This window comes from Aedes aegypti, chromosome 3, assembly GCF_002204515.2.
Source record: "Aedes aegypti strain LVP_AGWG chromosome 3, AaegL5.0 Primary Assembly, whole genome shotgun sequence".
NCBI classification, from domain to species: domain Eukaryota; kingdom Metazoa; phylum Arthropoda; class Insecta; order Diptera; family Culicidae; genus Aedes; species Aedes aegypti.
Window position 1 is genome coordinate 21942895 of NC_035109.1, and position 26788 is coordinate 21969682.

The following is a 26788-nucleotide window of genomic DNA, read 5'->3' on the forward strand; positions in this document are numbered from 1 at the left end:
AAAGGAGATTTCTTCCGACCCGTCATTGGAACGGAAAGCCTTCATTCCGTTACCAATGATAATGGCCTGCGGCTAGTAACCTTCGCTGCTGCTAGAGGGATGGCAATCAGCAGTACCTACTTCGCACGAATGAATATCCGCAAACACACCTGGCGACACCCGAGTAGCGATGCCTGCTCCCAAATAGACCACGTGCTGGTTGATGGGCGACATTTCCCAGATGTCATGGATGTCAGGACCTTCCGAGACCCTAATATCGACTCGGATCATTATCTCGTTGTAGCTAAAATTCGGGCGCGGTTATCCAGCGCAACGAGTTCCACAACAAACAGAGCGCTGCGCTTCAATATTCAACGCTTGTCGATTGATGGGGTAGCTACGCAGTACCGTCAGCAACTAGACGAGCAGAATCAACGTTGCTGGAGACGTCGACAGCCTGTGGGACCCTATCCACGAAGCTGTGGCAACAACGGCGCGGGAAGTGATCGACACTGGGCAACGACGAAGATGAAACGACTGGTTCGATGAAGAGTGCCAGAGGGTGACAAACATGAAGAATGTCTCCAGAAGCCGTATGCTTGTGGCCGGTACCCGACAGAACAGAGAGCGGTACAAGGCAGCGAGAGCCATAGAAAAGCGAATCCACCGCAGAAAGAAAAGGCAGCACGAAGAAAGTGTGGTAGCTGACGCTCAAGAAAGCATGAACCGGAATGATATGCGGAGATTTTATGCAACGGTCAATGATGCGCGGCACAATACCGTATCAGTGTCCGCCATGTGCAATGATCGAGAAGGGAATTTGCTGACCGATAAAACGGCGGTGGCTGCCAGGTGGAAGGAGCACTTTGAGCAATCGTTGAACGGTGAAAATGGAAATGTAGCGAGGAACAGGATGAACATAGATTATGACGATCAAGCTGTGGACCCACCGACCATAGGAGAGGTTAAATAGGCTATCAGCGAGCTGAAGTACTGTAAGGCTGCTGGGAAGGACGAGATCCCGGTCGAGCTTCTCAAGCACGGAAGCGAGCAGATTTACCAGTCGATCCACCGAGTACTTCTGAAGGTATGGGAGGACGAAGAATTGCCCACCTGAAGGTTGGATGGCCTCATACGCCCAATCTACAAGAAAGGGCACAGACTGGAGTGTGCCAATTACAGAGGAATTATCCTGCTGAAATCGGCGTACAAAATTATGTCGCGCATCCTGTTTAACAGACTGAGACCGCTCGAGGAATCCTTCGTCGGCGAATACCAAGCTGGTTTTCGTGAGGGCCGCTCGACAACGGAACAGATGTTTAGCTTGCGAATGATCCAGACTCACCATCTGTTTATTGATTTCAAGGCAGCGTACGACTCTCGAACTTTCGAATTTACTGTTCAACATTGCACTCAAGGGTGCTGTTAGGTCGCACATGCTCATTGACTTTTTATTTATTTATTTTCGTCAACCGACGTAGACTAGTACATTTTACATATACATATTTTTGTTTTATTTCTTAATACTAAAATTATGAAATTTATAAAAAATATTGAAAAAGAAAGTGTAGTGTAAGTAATGTTAATTTCATTTCGTTTTATTTTATGTGTTGCGATTTCTAATGGATTTGAAGTATGTTTTTAGATTTTGCCGAGACATGGTAAAGTCAATAGTTTCGCAATGTTAATTGTAAATGGCCATCATTTGTTTTAGAGGCCCGTTTTTGGCATAATTTGTTCGATGATGATTTGTCAAGAATAAGTTACGATTTCGTAGTTGCCTAGAAGGAGCGTAGAGATTTAATTTTGATAAGATTTCTGTAGAATCAATAAAAAAGGCGGACGATATCAGGCTATCGACATGATGGAGACACCATCTTCTATGGTGACAGAGGGCTCGATTAGCTTGTCAGATAGATCGGGCCCGGGACATCCTGTCCAATGTGATGGATTTTACTAAGGTGGCGCAGATCATTGATGCGTGCCACTTGTTCTCTCTTTCATTCTCCCGCTGTTCTTATGCAGCGCAAATAGTGACGTCACTATTTGCGCTGCATAAGAACAGCGGGAGAATGAAAGAGAGAGCTAGTGGCACGCATCAATGATCTGCGCCACCTTAGTAAAATCCATCACATTGCATCCTGTCTACTGCAAATCGCTGCAGTTGATATAGGGCATGTCCATTGCATGGACGATATAGACCTAATTGGAATCGATCACAGGTCAGTGGGAGAGGCCTTCGTGCCTCTGAAGAGGGAGACAGCGAGGATAGGCCTGACCATTACACATTACGAAGTACATGGTTGCAGGTAGAGATAGAGTCAGGCATGGTGGTGTAGGTGCTAAAGTAGTGTTTGATGGGGATGTGTTTGAAGTTGTTGAAGAATTTGTTTACCTTGGAACACTTGTGACATGTGACAACGACGTTTCCCGCGAAGTGAAAAGACGTGTTGCGGCTGCGAATAGGGCCTTTTACGGACTACGTAAGTAGCTTAGGTCCCGCAGTTTGCAAACGGAACCAAAATTCGCCCTGTATAAAACATTGATTCTTCCGGTGGCTCTTTATGGGCACGAAGCGTGGACGTTGAAAGAGTCAGACCGGAAAGCTCTCGGTGTTTTCAAGCGTAAAGTGCTGCGGACAATACTCGGTGGGAAATTCGAAAATGGTGTGTGGCGCAGACGCATGAATCACGAGTTGTATCAAGTGTACAAAGATGCGAATATTATCAAGCGGGTAAAATACGGCAGACTTCAGTGGGCTGGTCACTTAGTGCGAATGTCGGAAGAAAGAATTGCGAAAATAATATTCAGCAGGGAACTAGGTAGAGGTTGGTGGCTTCGGGAAAGACCATGAATACGCTGGCTGTACGCAGTGGACCTGGCGACCCTAAACGTTCGGGGCAACTGGAGAAGTTTCGCCCAAGACCGACGAAGATGGAGCTCTACAATACGCCCGGCAATGGCGTGACGCTACGCTGTAGCCATCAAGGTATCAAGGTAGGTAAGTAATTAGACATTTATTTAGGAAATTCACCAAGATTGAGGTACCGTCAAACGGGGTGACTTGCAACACTTTTCAACTTCAATCAACCAAAACCATGATCTAAACGTCATCTAAAAATCTAAATTCCTTCTTGTACGTTCAATGGCCAGCCCGCCTACAATGAGATGACAGAAGTTTGAGTAGAATTATTTTATCATATCGAAAATCATAAAAAAGGTGAAATTTTTCAAATGTCCTTATGCGGGGTGACTTGCAACACTCAATGCTTTGACAACAAAATGTTGATGTTTTGTGTTAGTCCCTCTTGTTAAGTAGTGTTATTCATATATTAAAAACGTTTGAACCGGCAAAAGAACATTTTGATTACCTATTGACTGTTTAACGATAAACTTGCGACGATCGACGCGCCATCACATTTCGTATAACGGAGGGCATTAGAACTAATTTGGAGGTGATGATTTGGAGGTTATTTGGCAATTTGGAGGTTAAAATCCCCTCCAAACACTAGCGATTTTGTGGTGGGATGTTGACGTTTGATGACGAATTTGTAAGAAAATAATTGAAATATTTTTGTATGGGAAAATAAGGCGTTAAATCATCCAGGTCCAATATCATAACTGAACAATATTTTTAACCAGTGTTTGTAGTTGATTGATGAATTATTACTCTTTTGATTATAAAGTAGGTCTAACAAAAAAGTTTACACTTTTATAAAACTCTAAATATTGCTTGAAAATTGAGTATTGCAAGTCACCCCGCATAGGTAAATTTTCATGAAAATTATTTTTATTAAATAGTTGTTGCTACAATTTCGTAAAATAAAATACGTCATATTATCACTTATTAGTTATAGAAACACCATGTAGAGTATTAGTTTTGTAAATTTAATCTATCTCATGTTTTCAGGATACAATTTTGGACTTTCATGAAGTATCAGTTTTTAGGACATTTAAAAGAGTTATGTTTAAGGTGATTATAAAACGAAGCCAAACTTTGAATTTTCAAATGCACAAGACGAGAGAATCTGAATACAGTTCTTGTTGAAAACCAATCAAATTGCTTGCTTGCTGGTGGTTACCAATGGGATAGATTTTCAACGCGGAGCGCTGTTTGATTATCAAGTCTTGTGCTCTTGAAAATTTGAGGTATGGCTTCGTTATATAATCACCTTAATGTGTAAAAATATTTCCAATAACTGCTTTAATTGTAGCCACTACTTAAATTGTGAGTCACACGTATGGTAGCACTGAAATATAACAAATTTTCTTTTAATATTTGGGTTTTATAGTGAAATTTGGTTGTAAGTTACAATGTGTTGCAAATCACCCCGTTTGACGGTACTCTAGAGTCCACGAGTTCTTTCAGAGATCCTTGTAGCCAAGGAGTTGTAGAAGTTAATTAACGGTAACTTTATAATGGATATAATTTTCATTCGAGGATACTTCAGGATCATCTCAAGAATTAACATATGGATTTTTTATGGCCCAAGGGAAACCATATAAGGAGAACAGTAGGGACTTGTTGGGTAGGCTGGGCTTTTATTACATGATGCTTATATTTTGTAGAAATTTCTTATCCATGTTTGATTTTGAATTTCGTCATTCCGCTCGCCTACGTGACTCCCCGTTTGTTGCTTGTCCATCTTGTTTCCCTCGGAACCAATTTGTTCGTACCGTTACGGGTTGTTATGTCCACTCTTCGTTGGCCAGCATCCTGTCAGTGCACCGAATTACATTAATCTTTTGAAAAGCAACGAAAAGACCCTCAAAACCCATCCTTTCCTAATTAATAAAAATAATTAAATTCCCTAACCTCGACCAAACCGCGAGTTTTACGGCTCCTTAAAACTTAAACAGAAAAATGAGAAGCAATTATGATTTTGCAATACAAATCAGTTGAATACGGCTCCGTTATACCTAATGGAATTTGAGCCCGTTTAATAAATAATTAAGTAAAAACCCCACGGATTTTCTCAAAAATTTCTGAAAAAAAATTCTCTCTAAAACAAATTTTCTGGCGCCTTCCTTCGGAAATTAAAAAAAACCTCGTAACACTTATAGTCGTTGCGCTGTTGTATTTTGTATAACACTACTGAAAAAAAAACCATCCTTTCCTAATTAATAAAAATAATTGAATTCCCTAACCTCGACCAAACCGCGAGTTTCAAGATTCCTTAAAAGTTAAGCAGAAAAATGAGAAGCAATCATGATTTTGCAATACAAATCAGTTGAATTCGGCTCCGTTATACCTAATGGAACTTGAGCCTGTTAAATAAATTATAAATAATTAAGTAAAAACCTCACGGATCTTCTCAAAAATTTCTGAAAAAAAAATTATCTCTAAAACAAATTTTCTGACGCCTTCCTTCTGAAATAAAAAAAAAACCGTAACACTTATAGTCGTTGCGCTGTTGTATTTTGTATAACACTACTGAAAAAAAAAACGTTTTCCGTTCACAACAGCAGTGTGGTGGTTCTGACGGTGGCAAACAGCGCGACGACTGGAAAGTTAAGGAATTCCTGTCGGAATCATAAGAGGAAACTCTACAAATTGTATCTAAGTACTTTTCTTACAAGGTGGATAGTAGGATGCGGCTTATTTTTCAAAAGTTCTCAATATTAAGATTTAGTGGTGGCGCAAGCGTCTTGAAAATTCAACTTCTTCATTCAAGTTAAGAAAAATGGTCTTCAGTGAAGTCACCATAACTTCGTTATTTTCTAACCAATTTTGAAACTTTTAGCAGCATTACCTTCAAAATTGAATTTATGAAAACTTTGTGAAACATCAAATTTGTCTAAAATCGAAACAAGTCTTTGTTAAAAATTGGGTCCTAAAATGTTTAATGTATTCTTGTTTTTATTTAATAATACGAAGGAGCATGTTATTGCAACTACTTTAGCAAGTTTTCCAGCTCAAAAAACGGCTATACCATTTTTAAACTTCAATTTTGAAAATGGTTCCAAATATGCACTTAAACAAGCATTGCAGTAATGAAAACCATGAACAAGTTTTTAAATTTACTATTCCAACCAAGATTGAGCTATGATGGACGCTTTTTATTTGCGTTTTGTTCCATCTCAATCCAACCGCATCGCTAGCCGAGCGGTAAGCGTTCGCGCTTGACAATCGCCAGATCCTCGGTTCGATTCTGGCCTGCTGCAAGTTTTTAACCATGATATAGTCATTTTTACTATCGGAATGGTGCCATGGTAAAATTGAAAACACAAACCGTTCGAAATAAATGCGAATTTAGTCTGCACAAATCAAGTGACGTTGTGTATTTAATTTAACCCTCTGATATAGTATTTTCAACCGCAACGCTGTTCTCAGTGTGAACCTTGACACTTGTGATCTTGTTTGACATTCACTTTTTCGACAAAAATGCCACAGGGCGTATAGTTTTAACACTGCACGCAAAAAAATAGTGCGGTAAAAACTACCATTTTAGGGGGTTAACTTAAGCGCTCGCACCGGCAATTTTCAGCAGACCAGAAATGCGCTTGATTTTACCATGTCTGTAGCTGGAATCAGATTGTTGTAAATTATTTCTGTCAAATGTACCAGTAATTCGGTGGGGTGTACCGTAAACATAGTAGTTTTAAGAATGGGCGTAGTCAGCTAAAATAGTTATTTTTACCACAGAATTTTTTCCCGTGTGGGGTTGTTCCTATCTGACATTTCGGAAGGGACACGGAAAACAAAATATACCCAACATTTGAGTTTAAAACAAAGGGTGTGACAAAATGTCAAAAATCATAAAAAAATGTTTTTTGTACTTAAACCAATGAAAAAAATTTAAAAATTGAGTAAACATGTGTTTCTGTCCTAAACTTAAGCGTTTGGTACTAAAATTGAGACAGGGCTTTTGGACCCTATTGTTTTCTCCAATTTTTTCCACATGTTACTATCGAATATATAAGCGAATTTAGTTCTTCTAACTGTTCATACAACACAATTTTCTAAAAAATGGTTTTGACTGAGTTGTTTAGCAAAAACTACCCAAAAAACGATTATTTTTAATGTAAAATTTATTTATTTTTGCCGGATATTGCATTTTTTCTAATAAAGCATCATGTTTTGATGACGAGTTGAATATTGCAAAAAAAACTGGAATTTTCGATTAAGAAACATGTTTTTGCAATTTTCGTTGAATAACTTGGCCAAAACAATTTTTTAGTGAAATATGTTGAATGAACAGTTTGAAAACAATTGAATTGGCTTCAAAAGCATGGAAAAAATATTTGGAATCGGTTGAGTATTTATGAAATTATGGTTGAACAAAGAAGTTTTTAGTAAAATAAGGAAAAGTTTGGAGTAAAATACGTTTAACTAAATCTGGTTTTGAATTTAGACAAATTTGGTGCTCTATGATGTTTTCGTAAATTTAATTGGTACCAAAAGTTTTTAAATTGGTTCGTAAATAACGAAGTTATGGTGATTTCACTGAAGGTCATTTTTTATAACTTGAAAATTCACCTTTAAGACTCTTGCGCCACCTCTAAATCTTAATATATTTAGTTCAAACTTTAAGGCTTCTCTTCAATTTTTATTTGAATTCATAAGAGCACACGAATTTTTGGTTTTGAGTACGTTTGAAAAATAAGCCGCATCCTAGTGGATAGGCGTCGCAAGGCAGCGACAGGATTTAAATGTGGTGAAAATTGAGTAAGCTATTCTAGAGTCAGTATGCATCGAAGCGTGCTATACCTAGCTTCCCAAGTAACCACAAGCATTATAACATTGCACGTATTCTACTGCATATCAACACCATTGATGCAACATTGCTTTTATTCAACAAATTTCAAGAGCTGTCAAGCAATAAAGCATTAACCCTACATTACAAATGTATCAATGCACTAACATCACGTTGTAAATTGTACTGCTGCATTAATATTACTTTATAAATTGCTTCATTGCTTTATCGTCCTTTTTGCATTAATTCAACTGTAAAAGTGCCCTTTTCCACTTTTAAACTACTTTAATGGTAGGCTTACGACAATGCAGCTGCATTATATATGCAATTATATAATGCTCCATGGTTACTTGGGTTCTCTCCTGTACAGTATACTCTAAGGGTATCCTGTTTTTTATATATTTTAATTCTACGTTCAAAGCTGAGCCAGAATCCAAAGTTTCATATTTTTTCGTGCCTTGGAACTATTTTTAAAACACGTTTGAATTTAGTATGGACATCGTGTTTGAATCACCCCTCGGCAAATTTTACTTCGGGACGAGCTGTCATTATGTAAATTGAGTCGACGGAATGAAAATATTTTTTAATCTTTTTTTTTTTTGATAATTTACTATACATAAATTAAAATATTAAAGCGCAATAAAGTCGTGTTACACTTACAATGTGCTCTTTTGATCAAGCTACAAAAAATTGCGAATTTTTCATCACTAAACAATCCATTTGCACAACACTTCACGCAAAATATTGTGATCGTTCGTTGTTTTTGCTCGGGTATCCGCATTTTCCGTGTACCATGAGAATGACGTCATGTGTTTGGCGTACCTTTATCACAACGTACCTTGTGCACTAGATCGATGCGAGTCACCAAAACAACAGAAGCCGAACATTTCATAAGATCCCAAACAGGTGAAGCAGTAATCGTGATTAACGTTGTTTTTCCTTCATTATCATGTTTTATGTAAGCAAATATTTCAAAAATATGTAATGAAACAACGTTCAAATTGTATTTTTCCTGCTATTGATTTCAAAGAAGAATTATTGTTGGAAAATCAATAGAAATAATAATCAATCCTTCTATGCGCAGTTCTCAAAAGTTCGCCTTCACCTGTCAGAAGGCGCAGTGTTTGTGATTGTTGGTGCGAGTGCGAAATTGAAAATATTTTCGTCGCAAAAAGTTCGAAAGAATTTGTGCGAAATTCCGACGGTATTTTAGCTTGCTGGCGATCCGAAATCCAGCGTTTGCCCTCGGAGATCTAGTGTGATAGTGTGGTTAATATGGCCAGTGGTTTCTACTGAGTGAGTGAGGGAATAGCAGAAAGTGAAGAAGACGACCGCAATGGAGCATGCTAATATCGGAGGCAGTGTTCCGTTCGCGGGTTTTGCTGGAGCTGGAGCGATGGCCACCGTACGGATCCGGCGAAAATATCTGGCCAGTCGGGGTCAGATCGCAGAAAAGTTGTCTGCGTTGTTCGGCGTGAAGTTGGGTGCAGAGCTGGGATCTGGCCCTGGGGAAGAATCGGGCCCCTTCGCGACGTTTCAGGTTTCTTGTGACCAATCCGGAAGTGTTGTGGACGCTGAGACGGGTGACATAGCTGGCTCTACTGGGGGAGGGGCGTGTGCAGGGCCAGCGACGAGGGGAGTTGTAGGTGTAGTGACGATGTCTGGTGATCTAATCAACCAAATACAGGTAAGTGGCGTAGTTTAAGTAGCCTGCCTTCCTACGATTAGATAAAACTTCTCCTCTTTTTTAGCTTAGATTTATGTAACCCCAGCCAAATTTGATATTTCTAATATCAATGCTTCTATCAGACAACTGGTTTTTGGCACGGACGGGGACCAGATTAAGGTTCGATTCCGCCACTCACGATTGAAACAAGTTTCGTCGGTTGGTTTGCTTTTTTGCATCGCTTGACGATAAGCTATAGCTAGCTACCTATACCAGTTTCGTCGTGCGCGTATTCCGATTAGCAATGCGTTTAAGTTCTGTCTGTTTGATTCTATGAGTAACAAAGTGTGGAGAGTTGCAAGATATAGCACTGAAATGGACACAAAAAATGCAAGGAAATGTTAAGCTTTACTCATGGAATTATAGCCTGATGTTCGACTTATGGATTTATACTTCGAAATTACTGCAACTTCAAACTCATAAGAAAGTCCATTATTATCCCTTTAAACGACAAGTTTTGCCTTTTATTCAATTTTTTTATGAAATACTCTTTATAGGACATCGTATAAAATATGTTCGTGTATGAAATATGTCTGTCCATCAAGTTCGTTATGAACCTATTCTGGTTTCAGTAATCTAATGTAGTATCCGTAATAATCATAATTTTGTGTATAAATTTTTAGCGAGTATTTCTGTGTTTTTTGCTTTTCAATGGTCTAATATGGAAATTTTAAAAATGCTAGCTCTTAGTTAATAAATGTGCAATTGCTCTTACAACAGCTGAGAAGTAATGCCGAGAAAAAGGAGAAGAGAAGAACTAATCAATGCTACAACAATTCCACCAATCAATCATACGCAAATTTCTTCGGGGATTCCGTGCAATGTTTTTCAATGGATTCCTTCAGAAAATTCTGCAGGACAGGATATTATCCTAGATTCAATTAATTGGTTTTAAATAGGATATGCTCTAAGATCTCCTCAAAAGTCTAACCCTCTCTTTCCCACGACTTTGATCGACTATTTCTTTACGAAAAAAGTGTTTTTATCAAAAGTACTTGAACAAACAATGTTGCAAATGGTCTTAATTTTTCGAATTCGGTAAAAAAGTTTTTAGTTGTTTTTCAATAGTAAATTGATTGTTTATCAATAGTTTTAATATTGAAACAGTTAGTTTACTTTAGGATTAATCTGATGAGTATATAAACATGATCTAGTAACTATTACTAAGTATTCATCTAATTCGGGTTGTCTCCAGTTCGTCGAAAACTAGTGGAGCTCTGGAGCTACCATGGGAAAGAGAGGGCTAATAGTACTATAAGAGATCTTTGTAGGAGTTCATTTCATTACTTACATTTCATCAGAGATTACTCTAAAATTTTCTTTGGAAATGTTTAAAGTTTGGAAAAAAATACTAGAGATACTCTTGGAGAACTTGTTTTTTTTTTCAAAACAATCCTGCAATAATCTTCGGGGGCATTCCTGAGGATATTTCTGTGTATATTCTTAGAAAAAAATACCGGTTGAATTCTTCAAAGTATTTTAGTGAAATTTTTGAAGAAATCTCTTAGGAAATCTGTAAAATCCTGAAGAAATCATTTCCCTATAAAAAGTTTAAAACACAATCTTAGAGAAATGATTGGTCAAATCCTGTGAGGAAAAAACCCCTCATTTCCTGGTTATTGTTAGGCTTCTTTTTATTTTTGTTTTGGTTCTTATTTAGTTTATTTTTTTCAGGCAAAAGATCTCTAAGATTCATAAATAGACGAACAGACGTCACACTCTTATCATTGTCCACTGATTTTAACGGTCGATTCAAGTAGGGAAACGTGGGGCAGTTTGGCCACCTTAAGAAAAAGTCGATAAAAGTCCTGAAAATATTATGGAAACTTCTGATGTTTGCATGGTTTCACACAATTCTTAGATCAATACATTAGATCAGTATGATTTCCATTGTCTTATAAAGTTCACGAACGAATCGTTCATTCGTTTTTCATTTTTCAAAATTTGTCATTTTTTGAGTCGATTTTTTACCGATGGGGTGAAATGAGCACTCAATTTTTGATTGTAAAATTATCTCATATAATCTAAAAATTCAATTATATTTTTCACTACACTTAAAAGTTATTAGTACACCCGATTCTGTTTTTGCACGGATTTTTTTTACACGGCCGTGCAAAAAAAGTTTCCATACAAATTTTTCCGCCAAAACCTTATTTTTGCATGAAACGTCGAGAAATGGTGTTACTTTTTTTGCACGGTTTTTGAAATTTTGAACTGAATTTTTTTTTTGCACGGTACGCATCCCCCGTCCAAAAACAGAATCGGGTGTATTTATAAACACTCCGTGGAAAAAGATTTAATTTTAAAGAACATTATATCAGTCAAATATCATCATTCTAAAATGAAATTGAAATGACAAAAAAAGATGTATCATTTTAAGTATACCAAATGGTCGTTATGTCAAATGGATATTATGCCAAACGGCTTTGTGCCAAATGGGGTAGAGCCCTAACAAGGCCAATAAGTCATTTTACGAGACGTTCGAATGACGTTTTCTGGCGGGCCGCTCATTGTTGTTGTTAAAAAAAACTAGCATGATATCTGAATAGCGCTGGTCACATTTTTGTTAGCGATGACGTCCCCGTCTCTTTCAGCGCATGTTTCTACCCAGTTTACATGTATTATGTTACCTGTAGATGATAAATATCTTCCCTGCCTGCTGATTTCAATTTTACATCCGAAATTTAAAAACTTTCAAACATCTTAGGGACATAGAATGCAATTCTTTCGAATGTGGGTACTATGTTATGTACTATCAGTCTCAAATGGAGAAGCAGTTTGTATACAAATGAGCAAGTAATGCTAATGATAAGAAGCAGAATCAGCTTTAAATCATTCATAAGGTACTTGGTCGACTTTTCCCCTCGAAAATATCAATGTGCATCGGCGCATCGCATCGAGCTGTATCCGCGTAGGGTCCTCCTCCGCCTCCTCCTCATCTACCCTTCTTCTCCTATTGTGTTTCTTCCAATTTCTCTTTCACATCCGGCCCGCCACTACTGTTGGTTTCGAAGACCCCCCTCGTGTCGTTGATTATGTAGCCGCCACTTACATAGGTAGGTATCGACCTATACGCGGCATTATTTCTCGATTACTTTTTCAAATCGACGTAAGTAACTTCCATACAGTTTTGAGAAAATTAATTCAGAAGAATCACAACCTGTCTTCTAAAACTGTTTTAAAATGAATCACCTTTTTCACATTTTTTCGCCGTGCACATTGCTTAAATTTTGCATACAAATAGCTCGCATTCAAAAACTAGGGAGTTCCTGTTATTTCCCACAAAAAAATTATTACAAAATGATAAGCCGATTTATTCAGTTACTTTCGACGTTTTTGTACCAGTGTAAAATCGGCTCAAGTAGTGTTTTGTTTTGATTCGTGGTTAAGTCACTTTGTCTCTCCATACAGCGGAGCGGCGAAAGTAGTGGTTAGGTAGCGAAAGTTGAAAATCTTACTTTCGTCGTTTTGTAATTCCGGAAAGTAAACGTTCTAAAAGTGGAAAATCGAGTTAGTTTAGAGCAAAATGTGTAGAATTTCGTCTTCGAAACACGTAGAATCGATAAAGTAAGTTTGTATACTTTTTTGACTTGAGTCTGTTTGAATAAGTTTTCGAGATTTGTCAACTGCGTTTGGTGCCCGCCGCAAGTCGTTCATTAGCTGGCAACCCGGGTAGAGGAGAATGACAAATTAATAGCAAATTTTACCATTAAGACCTTTTCAAGAGTCATTATATAGCAAAATAATTACTTATTTTACCATGATGGCAAAGTTGTTATTTCAATGACATGTATTGTTGTTTATTAATTTTGTCCAAATAACAAATTTTACCATGATAGTATATTTTGTTATTCATTATTGAGAGTAATAAAAATGGTTGAACATGATGTTGTTCTTATTTTATCAGCATTTTGTTATTCACCTCTACCCGGGAACGTTCATTCCATACGCATACGGATGAGCTCCCAACCAAACGTACAATTCGGTGCGAGACATCCACCCGGAGGTCCGCCCTGGGGTCGGTCTTTTATGAATTATGATCATCTCGTTCGTTGGCGGCCGTGATGGCTTATTTTGTGGGATACCTACTGCAGGGGGGGAACAACTGGTTGGTTCAACATGTCATATAACCACTGACCGGGATGGCAGCTATTCGCGGATATTCGTCCATAGTTGGTGCACGTGGGAGAGCGCGGAAGGTTGGTCACCGCGATCCCCAACTATGGGCGATCAGGTGGCCAAAAATCTGAAATATGACTTGTTCTGATAGATTTTATTTGTGTTCATTCAATAGTGAGACATACCTCAAATATCAGAGCAAGATCCTTTGTAGTTTTGTTGATATAGCATGTCAAAGTTAGAGTTTCTTAGAAAACTAAAGAATTCATTGTGAACCAGTGGCGATTCCCTAACCTCAAACCTACCTGTTCTACGTATAGTTTTTTTTTTGGATTTTCACAACAAATGCGTATCTAATTAGTAGGGAATGGTCCGAATAGTCGATTTCAATCATTTATCTTTTGAATTAGATAGTAGTTTTGTCAAAATATCAATTTCTAGTAACGTAGAACAGGTATAAAGTGAGGTTACGAGTCGCCCCTGTTGTGAACACAATGTATTTGTTCAATGAAACATACTGTGTTTTCGCAACAATTGTTGCACAAGTGGCCTATATGAATCATTGAAAGCAGAGGCGCGTCCACGTTCGTAATTATGGGTAGGACAAACGTTGGTGTATATTTTGAACACAATGAAGTTAAAAACTGGACTGGAAATTGAAAGTGAGGGGACAATTTACTGAGAATTTTGTGAAGAATACCTCAAGAATTCAGTCTGAATTTTACCTAGAAGAACCATAGAAATGACATTTCGTTATTGTTTTTAGGAATCATCTGAATTCCTCCAAAAATTCTTTTTTCAAGAAAGTCCCGATTCCCGGTCAAAACATCTTCTATAATTGAATCAATAACTTCAACATGACACAGGCGGAGGAATTTTTGCTAGGTTTCTCGAAAAAAAAAAAACCTTGAGCTATTTTTTCAAACACTATGGAATAAACCTTTGTGGATGTTCTCGGAAGAAATTCTGTAGAAATCCTTGGAAGATTTCCTTGAGTAACAACTGGAGAATTAATGAAAAAAAGGGGAAATTATTTTATAGTTTTTGAAAAAAAAAATCAAAGTAATATCTGAGGAAATTACCGGAGGTAGTAGCTGTGACGTTCGACAATATGCTGGAAGAATTGGTAGAGAAATATTTAGATGAATTTCTGGAGAGATCCCTGTAGGAGACCTTGTAAGTATCTATATAAATAAAAATGTAGTGGTGTTTGTATGTCACAAAATAACTTGAGAACGGATGAACGGATGAAAGTAAGTTTTTCATTGTTTCACTCGACAAGGGATGCGACGTGGTCGTGCGAAGAAAAACTTTGGGAAAGCATCCTAAATAATCGGGAAAACGGGAGAACACTAATGTGTCATTTTGTTTGGGGGATTACATAACATTTTACAATAGCCTACTTGATTACAATAAATAATAAAAAATAAAATCACTATGATAATTCTTGAAGCTTTTTTTTCAGGGAATCCGAGACTTGAAATTCTTGAAGATCCTGTTGGACTCGTTATACATAGTCTCTGAAGGTTTTTTTGGAGTCTGTACAATTTTTCATCAGGATTCAAAGCAAGTAGAATGAGTAAAAAAGATATTTCTGAGACCATTTGCTTAAAAAAGATACCTTAGAAACCTTCCAATAAAAATTGAGCCTTCTTAGAGACTTGCATTAAAATAGAGATTAGGTATCTAAAGAGAAAACTACTACCAGCCTTATCTTTAGGATCAATCATTGGATCATCTTTTGTTAGCATTCATATTAAAAAGATATGAGTACTCTGCATATTCATATCCTTTTTAAATAAATTTTGTTAAACACATTTGACAACAATAGACCAAAAGGCAAGAATTTACAACCAGTGAGTTGTAATTTCCTCATCTATTTCTAGATAACAAATGGATGAACAGTAAAAAATCTGTGAATTTGCGTAGTTTTTGTGACCCGGCTAATCGCAAAAGTTTTCAGGAGAAACTTAAGATGCTTGAAAAATGTTTGAAAAATCCTGCAGAAACTCCATTAAATATTTCACTGGATTTTATTCAGAAATTTTGCAAACAAAAATCTTTCAATTTGCTCTAAATATTTTTATGAATGATGCCACAAGATATAAGTCGAAATTTTGTCAAATAATGTTTCATGAATTAACTAAGAACTATTTCTAGAAATGTTTACGTCAATACTGAATCGGTCAATAACTTCTAGAGAGTGTGATGTAGAAGTTCTAAAAATTGCTCTAAAAATCATCCAAGACAGCGGTTTTCATATCGTGCTCCGCGGAGCACTTGGTGCTCCCCAAATCCTTGGCAGGTGCTCCGCGACAGTTTTGAAGATTTGAACCAATGCCTTGAAAGAGCTATTCTTTTTGCTTTAAAATACGGTCTTCATTATACTAAACCAAGCCATACCTAGAATTTCCTTTAGGACCACTGTTTTGTTCTTTAGTTTTGTGCTCTTGAAAGTTTAGAAGTTTTTAATTCATTTTCACTTTATAGTAAATGACACAACAAACATTTTACGAGTCTTATACACAGCGGTGTCAAAATCTCGTTCATTATCAAACATTCATGTATCTCGGATATCTTTACAAAAACGTTCAAGATTTGAGCTAATATTTCGTTATAGGCTAGATAAAATATATTGTCAAGGAAAATTTTGTACGGAACAGTTATAGCTGCAAAATTGTACTTTCTTGAATTTAGTTTGGAAAACAAATCGGAAAGTTGAAATTATCCAATTCTTCCCGCCAAATTAAATATGGAAGCTTTCTGGATGTGATAGTTTTGTCGGGATACTTATCCTCGTTGGATAAAAATATCTGAGAAACATGCAACTTTTATAATAATTGAAATGTTGATACCGTGCTAATAAAATTAAGAATATTTCATGAGTTTTATCAACATTATGAGTATATGAGTGCTGAACTTGTGGTTAATCCATTCAAACACATTATTGTAGACCTAAAAAGATGTATTCCGCTAAAGAATGTCGCTTAGTTGTTCAAAGTAAAAACTGAAGTTCGAAAATGTCTTAAACAAACCCATTCTGTCATTTTTAATATTGACATATCCCAATATTGAAATAAAGTTTCATTTTAATGCCTGATAGGCCATTTCCGTCAAACTCAACACCCCTATTTTATATTTTAACATAGTACAAGCCTGAAGTACAAAAGCTTTCACAATCAAATAAAATATTTAAGATTGTAATTTTAACAGAAGTTCAAAACTAAGATGAATCGGAGCCAAACCTGCTCTCTAGCACAAATCTGAAAAATCGAAAATCCGCTTGAGCTGGAAACTTGATCTATTTGCCACAAATAGAAAATGACCAATCGATCAAGTTTTCAGTTTAAACGAATGTTAACATAAATCTTACTTCACGATTTTCGTATGAATTATAGGGACGATTTAAGCTTGGAAAAAGTTCAGTTTACGAACGGAGTGGTGATGAAGACCAGGTGCTACACGCAACAATTTTATTTCAAAAAGTGCTCCGCGAGCCGATAAGGCTGAAAACCCCTGATCCAAGAGATTCAGCAATGCTTTGATAGATTATATCAAGAGTGATCACACGTTCAGAAATCCCTAGCACCATCAACACGATACGACTAATATTAGATCAATCCAATGCATTATCCAAAAATTCTTCAATAATCTTCTGATAATTCTCTGTGGTTGTTCCAGTAACTTCTCAAGAATTACTTCCAAACTTTCCGCAGTTTTTTTTTTTTTTTGCTGGGTCATGGGTAGGACAATCCTTTGACTGTCCTACCCAGGCGTTTTTGTGCGTAGTACATGTCCTACCTGTCTAGAGGGTCTTGTCCCGGGAATCCCGGGACAAAATTCCCGGGAAATCCCGGGATCTAAAAAATCCCGAATCCCGGGGTATTTACTAAAATCCCGGGATTTCCCGAAATTACATGTTGAACTAGAAAATACTGTTGAATTATTTTCAAATAATGGCACAAAATAAGTTGCATGCTTTATGGGTGACTTTTGATGCAAGAATGTATTTTAGTTATTGCAAGTAGCTTATTCAATAAGCGTTTTAATTGAGGTTTAAGGCCACTTTTGCTTATTGTTTTTTTCTGGTATGTTAGGAAAGTAATTTTCAATAAACTTTGGCAGGTTTCTCCACGGTTTGTTTCATTTGTCAACAAATGCTTTGGTGGTTGAATTTTTTATTATATTAAAATTTTATCGATGCCATTTTGTCTTTCCATAACCGTTTTAGTTTGCCCGGTGTACCTTTCATTTTTCCAGGACTAACATGCCTGTGGCTGTTATGCCAATAATTTTAATGACAATGCCAATAATTTTAATGAAGATTCCATATGACACAACAATGTGAATAAGTTGCATAGTCATGAGATTAGATTTTATTAGATTTTGTAAAATTTGAGAGTGATTGGTATCATCTGTACCTTTACTTTATGCATTACGTTTCGTTTCAAATTAATTTAAAAAATAACCATTGACTTCGAAACTGTAAATTGGTGAAATATTGTTGAACGAAATCTGAGATAGCATTGGTTTTGTTTATTATAATTTAACTTAACCTTCAAAAACAGGTTTGGTTATTATGACTCTGCTCTATAAAACTAAACATTGCTTAAATACCCGCTCCGTCCGTTCTAAAGTCGTTTTGGAAGCATTTGATTTTTGTCCCGGGATCCCGGGAAATCCCGGGATTTTGTAAAATAAAATCCCGAATCCCGGGATTTTTTCGAGCCCGGGAAACAAGACCCTCTATACCTGTCCTACCCACTTCCCGCGCCACTGATTGAAAACAAAACTCACATATATTACATAACCATATTTTTGGCCACTAGGCTTCATGGAAACTGCCCATAGTGTCTCCAGCGCAGAAAAGATCCGCCAGTTTTCACCCAGTGTTTTGTATACAAACGGCTTTCATTTCGGTAACGCGGCCGGCCTGCTTGAAACCTCTTTCAGTCCAGTTCCGGGATACACTTTTTTTTCTCTGTCGTCAGCGACGCTAACGCAACGCTGCCCTGCCCTCTTGGTTCTCCAGGCCTTGCCCAATCCGCCCGTGGATTTATCCGGTTCGTTTTGGTTTGGTCAGTTTATTTTGTGCGAATGTCGTAAGGGGCGATAAACATATGCGCCTGGTGATACTTCTGATGATCATGATGATGATGATAGGTAGGTAATGATTGTGGTGGTAGAGCGGTGAATGAAAGTGATTTTTCTAGAGGCAATATTATCCTCGATCGTTTCAGTCGATTGGACACAGATCCGTCAATTTTGGAGTGACTTACCAAACGACAGATTTGAGATTTATCGATGGGTTCCACCTGATCCGATTACAGCCATAATGTGGTGGCGAATGCATTATTGTCATTGTACAATATGCAGTTTTCAAATGATAACTTTCATTTACCCTTCATTTGCTCTTTAAAAGTATTTACATACATACATGATAATAGTATGTATTTTTCAGTACTGATGTTTCGATTTCCCTTATTGCACTTGATATTTTTAGAAAATTTTCATAGATCAAAAATCAAACCGATTTCAATTTTGGCTAATATGTAAGATTATAAACCGTATCTTATCGTATTTTGTGGCTTACATATGGCTTTGTTCTAAGGTGTATAAAAAAGCGTCTCGATCCAGGCTCGTCTCGAAAAAAGTGAGTGCAGTTTTAACAACTGATCGAAATGACTTAAATATCTAACAAAGAGTATGTAAAGTGTAGTTTTTGAGCAAATTTTAACCAAGTAAGGTAAAAGCACCGGTTTTGGTCAACCTAAGAGAAAATGTCAATAAAAATTATATGGGAAGTCGCATTCTTACTACAAATATGTTAAATGCAAGCTTTCAATCAATCTACTTCTTCTTCTTGGCATTAACGTCCCCACTGGGGGCCCAGATAGCCGTAGCGGTAATCGCGCAGCTATTCAGCAAGACCAAGCTGAGGGTCGTGGGTTCGAATCCCACCGGTCGAGGATCTATTTGGGTTGGAAATTTTCTAGACTTCCCAGGGCATAGAGTATCTTCGTTCCTGCCATACGATATACGCATGCAAAAATGGTCATTGGCACAGTAAGCTCTCAGTTAATAACTGTGGAAGTGCTCATAAGAACACTAAGCTGAGAAGCAGGCTCTGTCCCAGTGGGGACGTAATGCCAGAACCAGAAAGAAGAGGAAGAACGTCCCCACTGAGACAGAGCCTGCTTCTCAGCGTAGTGTTCTTATGAGCGCTTACACAGTTATTAACTGAGAGCTTTCTTTGCCAAAGTTGCCATTTTCGCATTCGTATATCGTGTGGCAGGTACGATGATACTCTATGCCCAGGGAAGTCAAGGAAACTTTCTTTACGAAAAGATCCTGGACTGACCGGGATTCGAACTCAGACACCTTCAGTATGGCTTTGCTTTATAACCTCGGACTCTAACCACTCGGCTTAGGAAGGTCCCATCATCATCACATTATTTACCAATTTTGTGGTAATTTGTTCATCAGAATATGTTGAATGTACGATAACAACATGTGGGTTTTTTTCAACCTATATGGTGCTTAAGCCAAGCTAGTAAATGATAACATACTTCAGTTCCTTCGTATACACAGAAAAAATATGTATAATTCAGCGTGTTAAATCATGCACATAAAGAGATTGACAAGTTTGTCGCAAATTTACATTACACATTACGTAAAACTACATTGACGTCATGTAAATTTATGCGAATTGTCGCGTAATAAGTTGGATTCCATGCTAATTTATGTTTAGATCGGTAGTGGAAATTTACGACGTTGTGTATTACATTAGAGTAAAGTGGGGCTAAATTTCGACCTTTCCAGAAACACTATAACAGTTGAATAAAAATAAATACCTCACAGTTATCCTTCAACATGTTGGCTATAATTATGCTGAAGAAAAACTTGTGTTAAAATATTTACCCATTTGCAGATATTGTAAGAGTTTTAAAATGGTTTGTCAACAAACTTTTGCTCCAATGGTGAGGCAAGAGTTCGAATTAAGTGTGGCGCAAAAAGGTCGCTGGCTGAAACTCAAAATCTCAGTACTTTTATTACAAGCCATAAAATTATGTTTGCAAAAAATACACATTAAATTTTAACCAAAAAATTGTCCAAAACACGGTTTATTGAAATGTACTCAAAAATAGTCGTTTTAAATGATTTTTTTTGCGCGCTAGAATTTAAGGTTATATGTAGATTTTAAGTAGTAATTTGCAAATTTGTTCGCGAGATATGGCTCGAATGATTTTCAAGCATTTATGTGACAACTAATACACATATTTTTATTTTCTTATAGTCCTTTTTATTTTCTGAAACTTCCTCGAAGACATAATTTTAGATTAGTTACTACTACATACATTTAGAGTAAGGTAAGGCAAAAGTTCGACCTTAGTGGAATAATAAATATTTCTAGAAAATCTATAGCATTCGAAAAGAAATAAATACCACACAGTAAACCTTCAACATATTGGCTACAATTTTGCTGAACAAACCTGTGTCAAAATATGTACCTATTTTTAGTTATAACAGTTTCAAAATTGATTGCTTTGAACGAACTTCTTCCCCACCGGTGGAGCAAGAGTTCGTATCTAGTATGGAGGAAAAAAATTGGCTGACCGAAAAAAAATATCGATACTTTTACGACAGACATACTAATGTTTGCGTTGCGTTGCTTGGTAACGGTGTAATTCGTAGATTGCATACTGAAAGCTGTCATGTTGGTTACTTTACCCTTCCTATTCCAATTGCTTATGGAAAACTATTCCGGAATAAATAGCTGTCCAATCGGAAGTCAGAGATGAAAAGAAATGGAAATTTACATTGCCGGCCGATGATGGTATGACACCTACTTTAAGAGAGGTCAGCGACTCACCAACGCCCTCATAGATGTCAATGTGTTGGGTATAGGGAAGGGCAATGGTCTAGGATTCACTATAAGCGAATGATACGACCGGATTCAAATTAAGCGCATGTGTATGTTTTGTAACTAGGTACAAGTGTGGGTCAAATGTTTCTATAAAAGTTGGGAGTGACGTAGCTAAGAATGTTAATGTCACTCCATGCGCGCTTGTTTTCCAGGGATGGGGCACAGGTATTTCCACCTTATGTCCTAGCTAATGAGCTTTGGCGCCATCACTCGCTCTATACCAGCTGTAAACTAATGTTTGCAGGAAAATACACAAAAGTTTTTTAACAAAAAAAAAATCTGGACAAACATTTTAAAAGGATACATCGATATTTGTAAACATTGGCTTTGCAAGACGCTGTTAAGCCCTATTCAACTCGATCACGCTCATCAATACCACTATCAGGAAGAACTAACACCAATCTTTCTGATAGTGTTGTTAGTTTGCCTGGGCAAGCTAAAAAGGGCTCAACATTCAAGTTTCTGAAAAAAGGTCCAAGACCTCTTGAGCCCTTTTCAAATGTGTGTCCAGAAATGCCCAAAAAGGGATAAATTGTAAAATAACCAAAAAATAACAGTTTTTCTCAAAACTAAGCAAAAACCTGAAATTGTAGTGACTTTTTTTTAGCTTTATCAGACAAATTTCGCCAAATTGAAAGATAATATGTAGGTTTTAGTTTAAATTTTTTCGCTAGATAATATATGGGTGGAACTCTTGCCCTGCTGATTTGAACTTTTGTTCCTTCTTTTTTGTTCTTCGACCTTTTGTCTTTTCAACCTTTTGTCATACATTCACTTCAAAGCATGTTATGATATGCCTAGAATCGCCCTTACATAAAATATATAATAAGAATTTCTACTTTACTACACTATACTTCTTAAACATCTTTCAGTTTCCTCAATGGTTAGCAATGTTTCGAATAGGCAAATAAAGCTCTCCGTTAATAGCTGTGAACTTCCACATTTGTTCTTAGGAACACAATGTTGAAAAAGAGGCTTTGCCTCAGTGAGGGCGTAATACCAAAAAGAAGAAGAAGAAGCATTAAAAAAAACCCTATACCGAAGTGAATCAAAAGAACTATGATGCGTTCTATGAGCACAATCAAAAACCGGGAAAATTTTGATAATTTTTCTGGGAAAACCGGGGAAAAAGGCGGGAATTTGAAAATGCAAATTTGATGGCCACCCAGGATCCTTCAACACCAGACTCCGCTTTCTAATGGAATACCCGCCCATGTCTGCTGAACCGGAACAAAAACTAAGCAAAATGCTCGCGAGCATCAGAGCGTTAATTTACTCGCATCTGTCATGTTCGCGAGTAAACGAAGCTAAAGTGATTCGTGAGCGTTTTTTGGGAAAAAAGTTATTTTACCTCCAAGATTTCTGTTTTTCAAGGGTTTTTTTTTACTACAAACTGGTAATTTACTGTCGGTTTGATGGATATACAATTGATTTGTCTGCCAAAACCATAATAACCTTGTTCGGTTATTCGCGAGTTACTGTTCGCGAACTTTTTGATATTTCTTTTAGTATGTTCTCCCGAGCAGGCAGGTGCGAACTCACTCACAACATGCCTGTTTGCGAGTCTGTCATGTTTGTTTTGTTGGTTTACACTCGTGAGGTGCTTCGTGATGTGAATATTTCCACCTCTGTAGCCCGACCTTAGGTGCTATGCCGTTTGGAATTCATTCATTTCATTTTTGATTACAGATATTTATGGATATTTATAGTTTTAACTTGATAAAACCATAGTCAGAGTCAAAGTTGGCACCGCAATAATTGTTGATGCTGGTTTTACAACTTAGATGTACACTGCCGTTCAACGCATATTTGTCCCGCGGTCTACAAGATTTGCATAGAACGTTGGACAAGTAGGCGTAGAATGGCAAATGGCTAAATGTTTGTTCCTAAACATAGATCATTCTTTGTCGATAATCCATTGTTGCATTTGTATATCGTTTGGCAAGTACAAAAAACACTTAGTCCTGGGAAGCCGAGAATTTTTCCGATCCGAAGGAGGATTTCTTCGGGCTGACGGGAATCTAACCCACTATCCTCAGCATGAGGCCTTTCTTCAGAAGACCAGCTCCAAAGGCAAGTTCCCCACCAGTTGGAATCAGTGGAATCAGTTTGATGACCTTCCTTAGGCCCCAAGCACAATGTGAACGGCAACGCGGTACAACGGCAAAACGGCATGCCCATCTTGATCTACACATTACTTATCAATGCCATGTTGACTGAATCCTTTTCAACATTGACTTGACAAGTAGAGTGTAGCTCAAGATGGGCTTGCCGTTTTGCCGTTGTACCGCGCTGCCGCTCACATTGTGCTTGGGGCTTTAGTCTCATGGTTCAAAGCAAAGCCATGCTAAAGGTTTTTGGTACGATTCCAAACGTTCCAGGATCTGTTCGTTATCAAAATAGCATGCTCGTTCAAAAAATCCAATTCTAGGTCAAGATTTGAAAACAATATGTAACAAAAGCAACAAACTGAGAAATTCGATGTTGAAATTCGAATTTCCATAATAACCTATGCAAATGGCATTTCGAAAAATTGAAATTATAGGGAATTATGTTACTAATCCAACCCGATGTGAAGTGCAATGGATAGGCTTTGATGAAATTAATCATTTCTTATGTTGGTCTAGACTTGAAGGTTACAATGAAATAAAATTCATTTATGTGGCAACAGCGCCACTGGTGATCTACTACATTTAAATGTGTTGTCCACGTAATTTGAAAGGAAAATTATTTATTTGTAATTATCAAATGTTCAATGTGGAAATTAATTTCAGCAATCATGCATGTTGTCTTATCTTTCACTGCAGATTTGCATGGAAACCTGATACGAATTTGGGTTAGAGTTGTACAAAATGAAACCTCTATTGTTTCTAGAAACTACACGCTGCGAACTGGACTATCGAAATTCATACATTTTGCCTTATGGAAAGAGAGAACGATTATTGCAATACGAACGTTTCATGTATCATTTAAGCATCACCCTACATCAAGACATCGATCGGCGCGTGGTCTACGTACGAGTTTATCGATTGCAAGGTTCTTGGTACGATTACAGGTTGCTGCGAAAACATTTTTTGTTTCCTAATTTTGGTTTCTTAAGGCAAATCTATGATATTCAACTCGATTTCTTGTGGCGAATTTTCATAAGGGGTTCCTATGTATTTCGGATTCTACCCCATTACCCCGAATGCTATCTCCCCGAGTGCCACTACCCCGAATTCCATCACCCAGAATGCTTTCTCTCCGAATGTACAATTACCTTGAATGACATTGCCCTGTAATTTCGGAATGCGGGGTAATGTCTTTAGGGGCAATGGGTCATTCGGGGTAATGAGGTAGAATCGTATTTCGATAGTCCATTCGCCTGAGTGTATATTTGATTATAGTTTCTCAAACAAACTATTTGTGTTTAACATTAAAAATGGGATTTAATGTACTTTGCTTTGTGACATATTTTGATGCGAATCAGGCGATCGTAAAAGCCGTTAAGCATGCACCACATTATACGATGCACCTTAATACAGGAAATCCCATGTCCAAAATGTTAATTTTCCACCAATCTACTCGGAGTCCAAAAAGTGTGGATCAAGACCATCTTTCTCGCTTCAAACTCCTCCACCGTCATCCATCGACACAGAGAGACGAGGCCACCAAACCATCAGCATTTGGTCAGTCAGTATTTAAGTCAGCAGAGTCTGTGTCTGAACTGGATGGAAACAATTCGCCAACCATGTGCAGCAATTTAAATTATCTAACACCGCGCCGCAGCAATGATGACGGGCGGGGATGTTTGCGGCTTGGGTTATTATGTGCGTTGCCACTCATTCATTCCGTTTTGCGTATTCGTAGTCGTCGTTGTCGTTGAGTGGCCTCCTCAGCCGAATCCGCGATGGTTACTCGGTCCGGGTGTTACCTCATACTCTGGGAATTGCCGTCCCAGATTGGCTTTGTAGTAGGACTCTATTGGGAGTAGGTTGTTTTTGATGTTGGAATTTATTAGAGCAGAACGATATTTTGGATAATTGAAATAGCTGGCAGAATCGAACGTTTTTTTATTCATTTATTTTTATTTTTGTTATTATTTTATTAGTTTTTTTAATTTCTTTATTAATATCATTTCAAACATCGCATTCATTTTTCATTTATATCTAGGTGTTCTGTGTAAGACAACACTTATTAACATTTTGTTAACAACATATTACATTTCATTTGCCATTTGCAGGAGTCGATTGCACCTGCTTATAAGAGAAAAAAAACACGTTTTCAATTTACTTAACCTAACTTCACCTAAATATATAACGCATTAATCATGGCAATAGAAGATTGTGACGATTTTTGCCTGAAATTATTAATTATTTTATTTGACATTTGTTCCAATGTTTCAACATTGGATATTCTATGTAACTCATTGGTACTATACCAGGGAGGAAGCTTCAGAATCATTTTCAAAATTTTATTTTGAATTTTCTGCAGAGCTTTCTTCCTGGTATTACAACAGCTAGTCCATATTGGTACAGCATACAACATGGCTGGCCTGAAAATTTGTTTGAATATCAAAAGCTTGTTCTTAAGACAAAGTTATGATTTTCTATTAAAAAGGGAATAGAGACATTTTACATATTTGTTTCATTTGGCTTGAATGCCCTCAATGTGATTTTTGAAAGTTAAATTCTTATCTAGCATGAGCCCTAGATACTTAACTTCATCGGACCAATTTATTGGAACCCCTCTCATCGTGACAACATGACTTCTTGAAGGTTTCAAATAAAAAGCTTTTGGTTCATGTGGGAATATTATTAGTTTTTTTTTTTCTATCTTTATTTTTAGCCCTGGGCTAGTTCATCTCGGGACCAACGGCTTTACTTCCCTTCCGAAGGAAGTCGTCACTACTAATGTTTTTAGTGACTATCTCGGGGATGGGATTCGATCCCAGGTCCTCAGCGTGAGAGGCGTGTGTTCAAACCCCTACACCAGGTCCGTCCCCCAATATTATTAGTTGATTTTTGGAAGCATTAGGAGAAATCTTCCAGTTTTGCAAGTGTGAAGAAAAAATATCCAAACTTTTTTGCAATCGACTACAAATGACACGCAGACTTGGAGAGGCCTGTGTCATCCGCAAACAAAGATTTTTGACATCCCTGAGGTAACTCAGGTAAGTCAGATGTGAAAATATTGTATAATATTGGTCCCAAAATGCTGCCTTGAGAAACACCAGCTCTTACATGAAGTCTTTCAGATCTGGAGTTCTGATAACTAACCTGAAGTGTACGATTTGAGAGATAACTTTGAATTATTCTAACAATGTATGTTGGAAAATTAAAGTTTTTCAAGTCTTTAAGT

General features: G+C 37.2%; 1 protein-coding gene across 1 annotated transcript in view; it reads left to right on the top strand.

The window, feature by feature from the left end:
• The first annotated feature begins 8772 nt into the window (after positions 1-8772).
• The window catches only part of LOC5575098 (endoribonuclease rege-1), a 113232-nt gene continuing 95216 nt past the window's right edge, over positions 8773-26788 (top strand). The window contains exon 1 of the mRNA XM_021853136.1: positions 8773-9363. Coding sequence (XP_021708828.1) covers positions 9013-9363 — 351 coding nt within the window. The 5' untranslated portion in view covers positions 8773-9012. The remainder of the gene's footprint in view (positions 9364-26788) is intronic.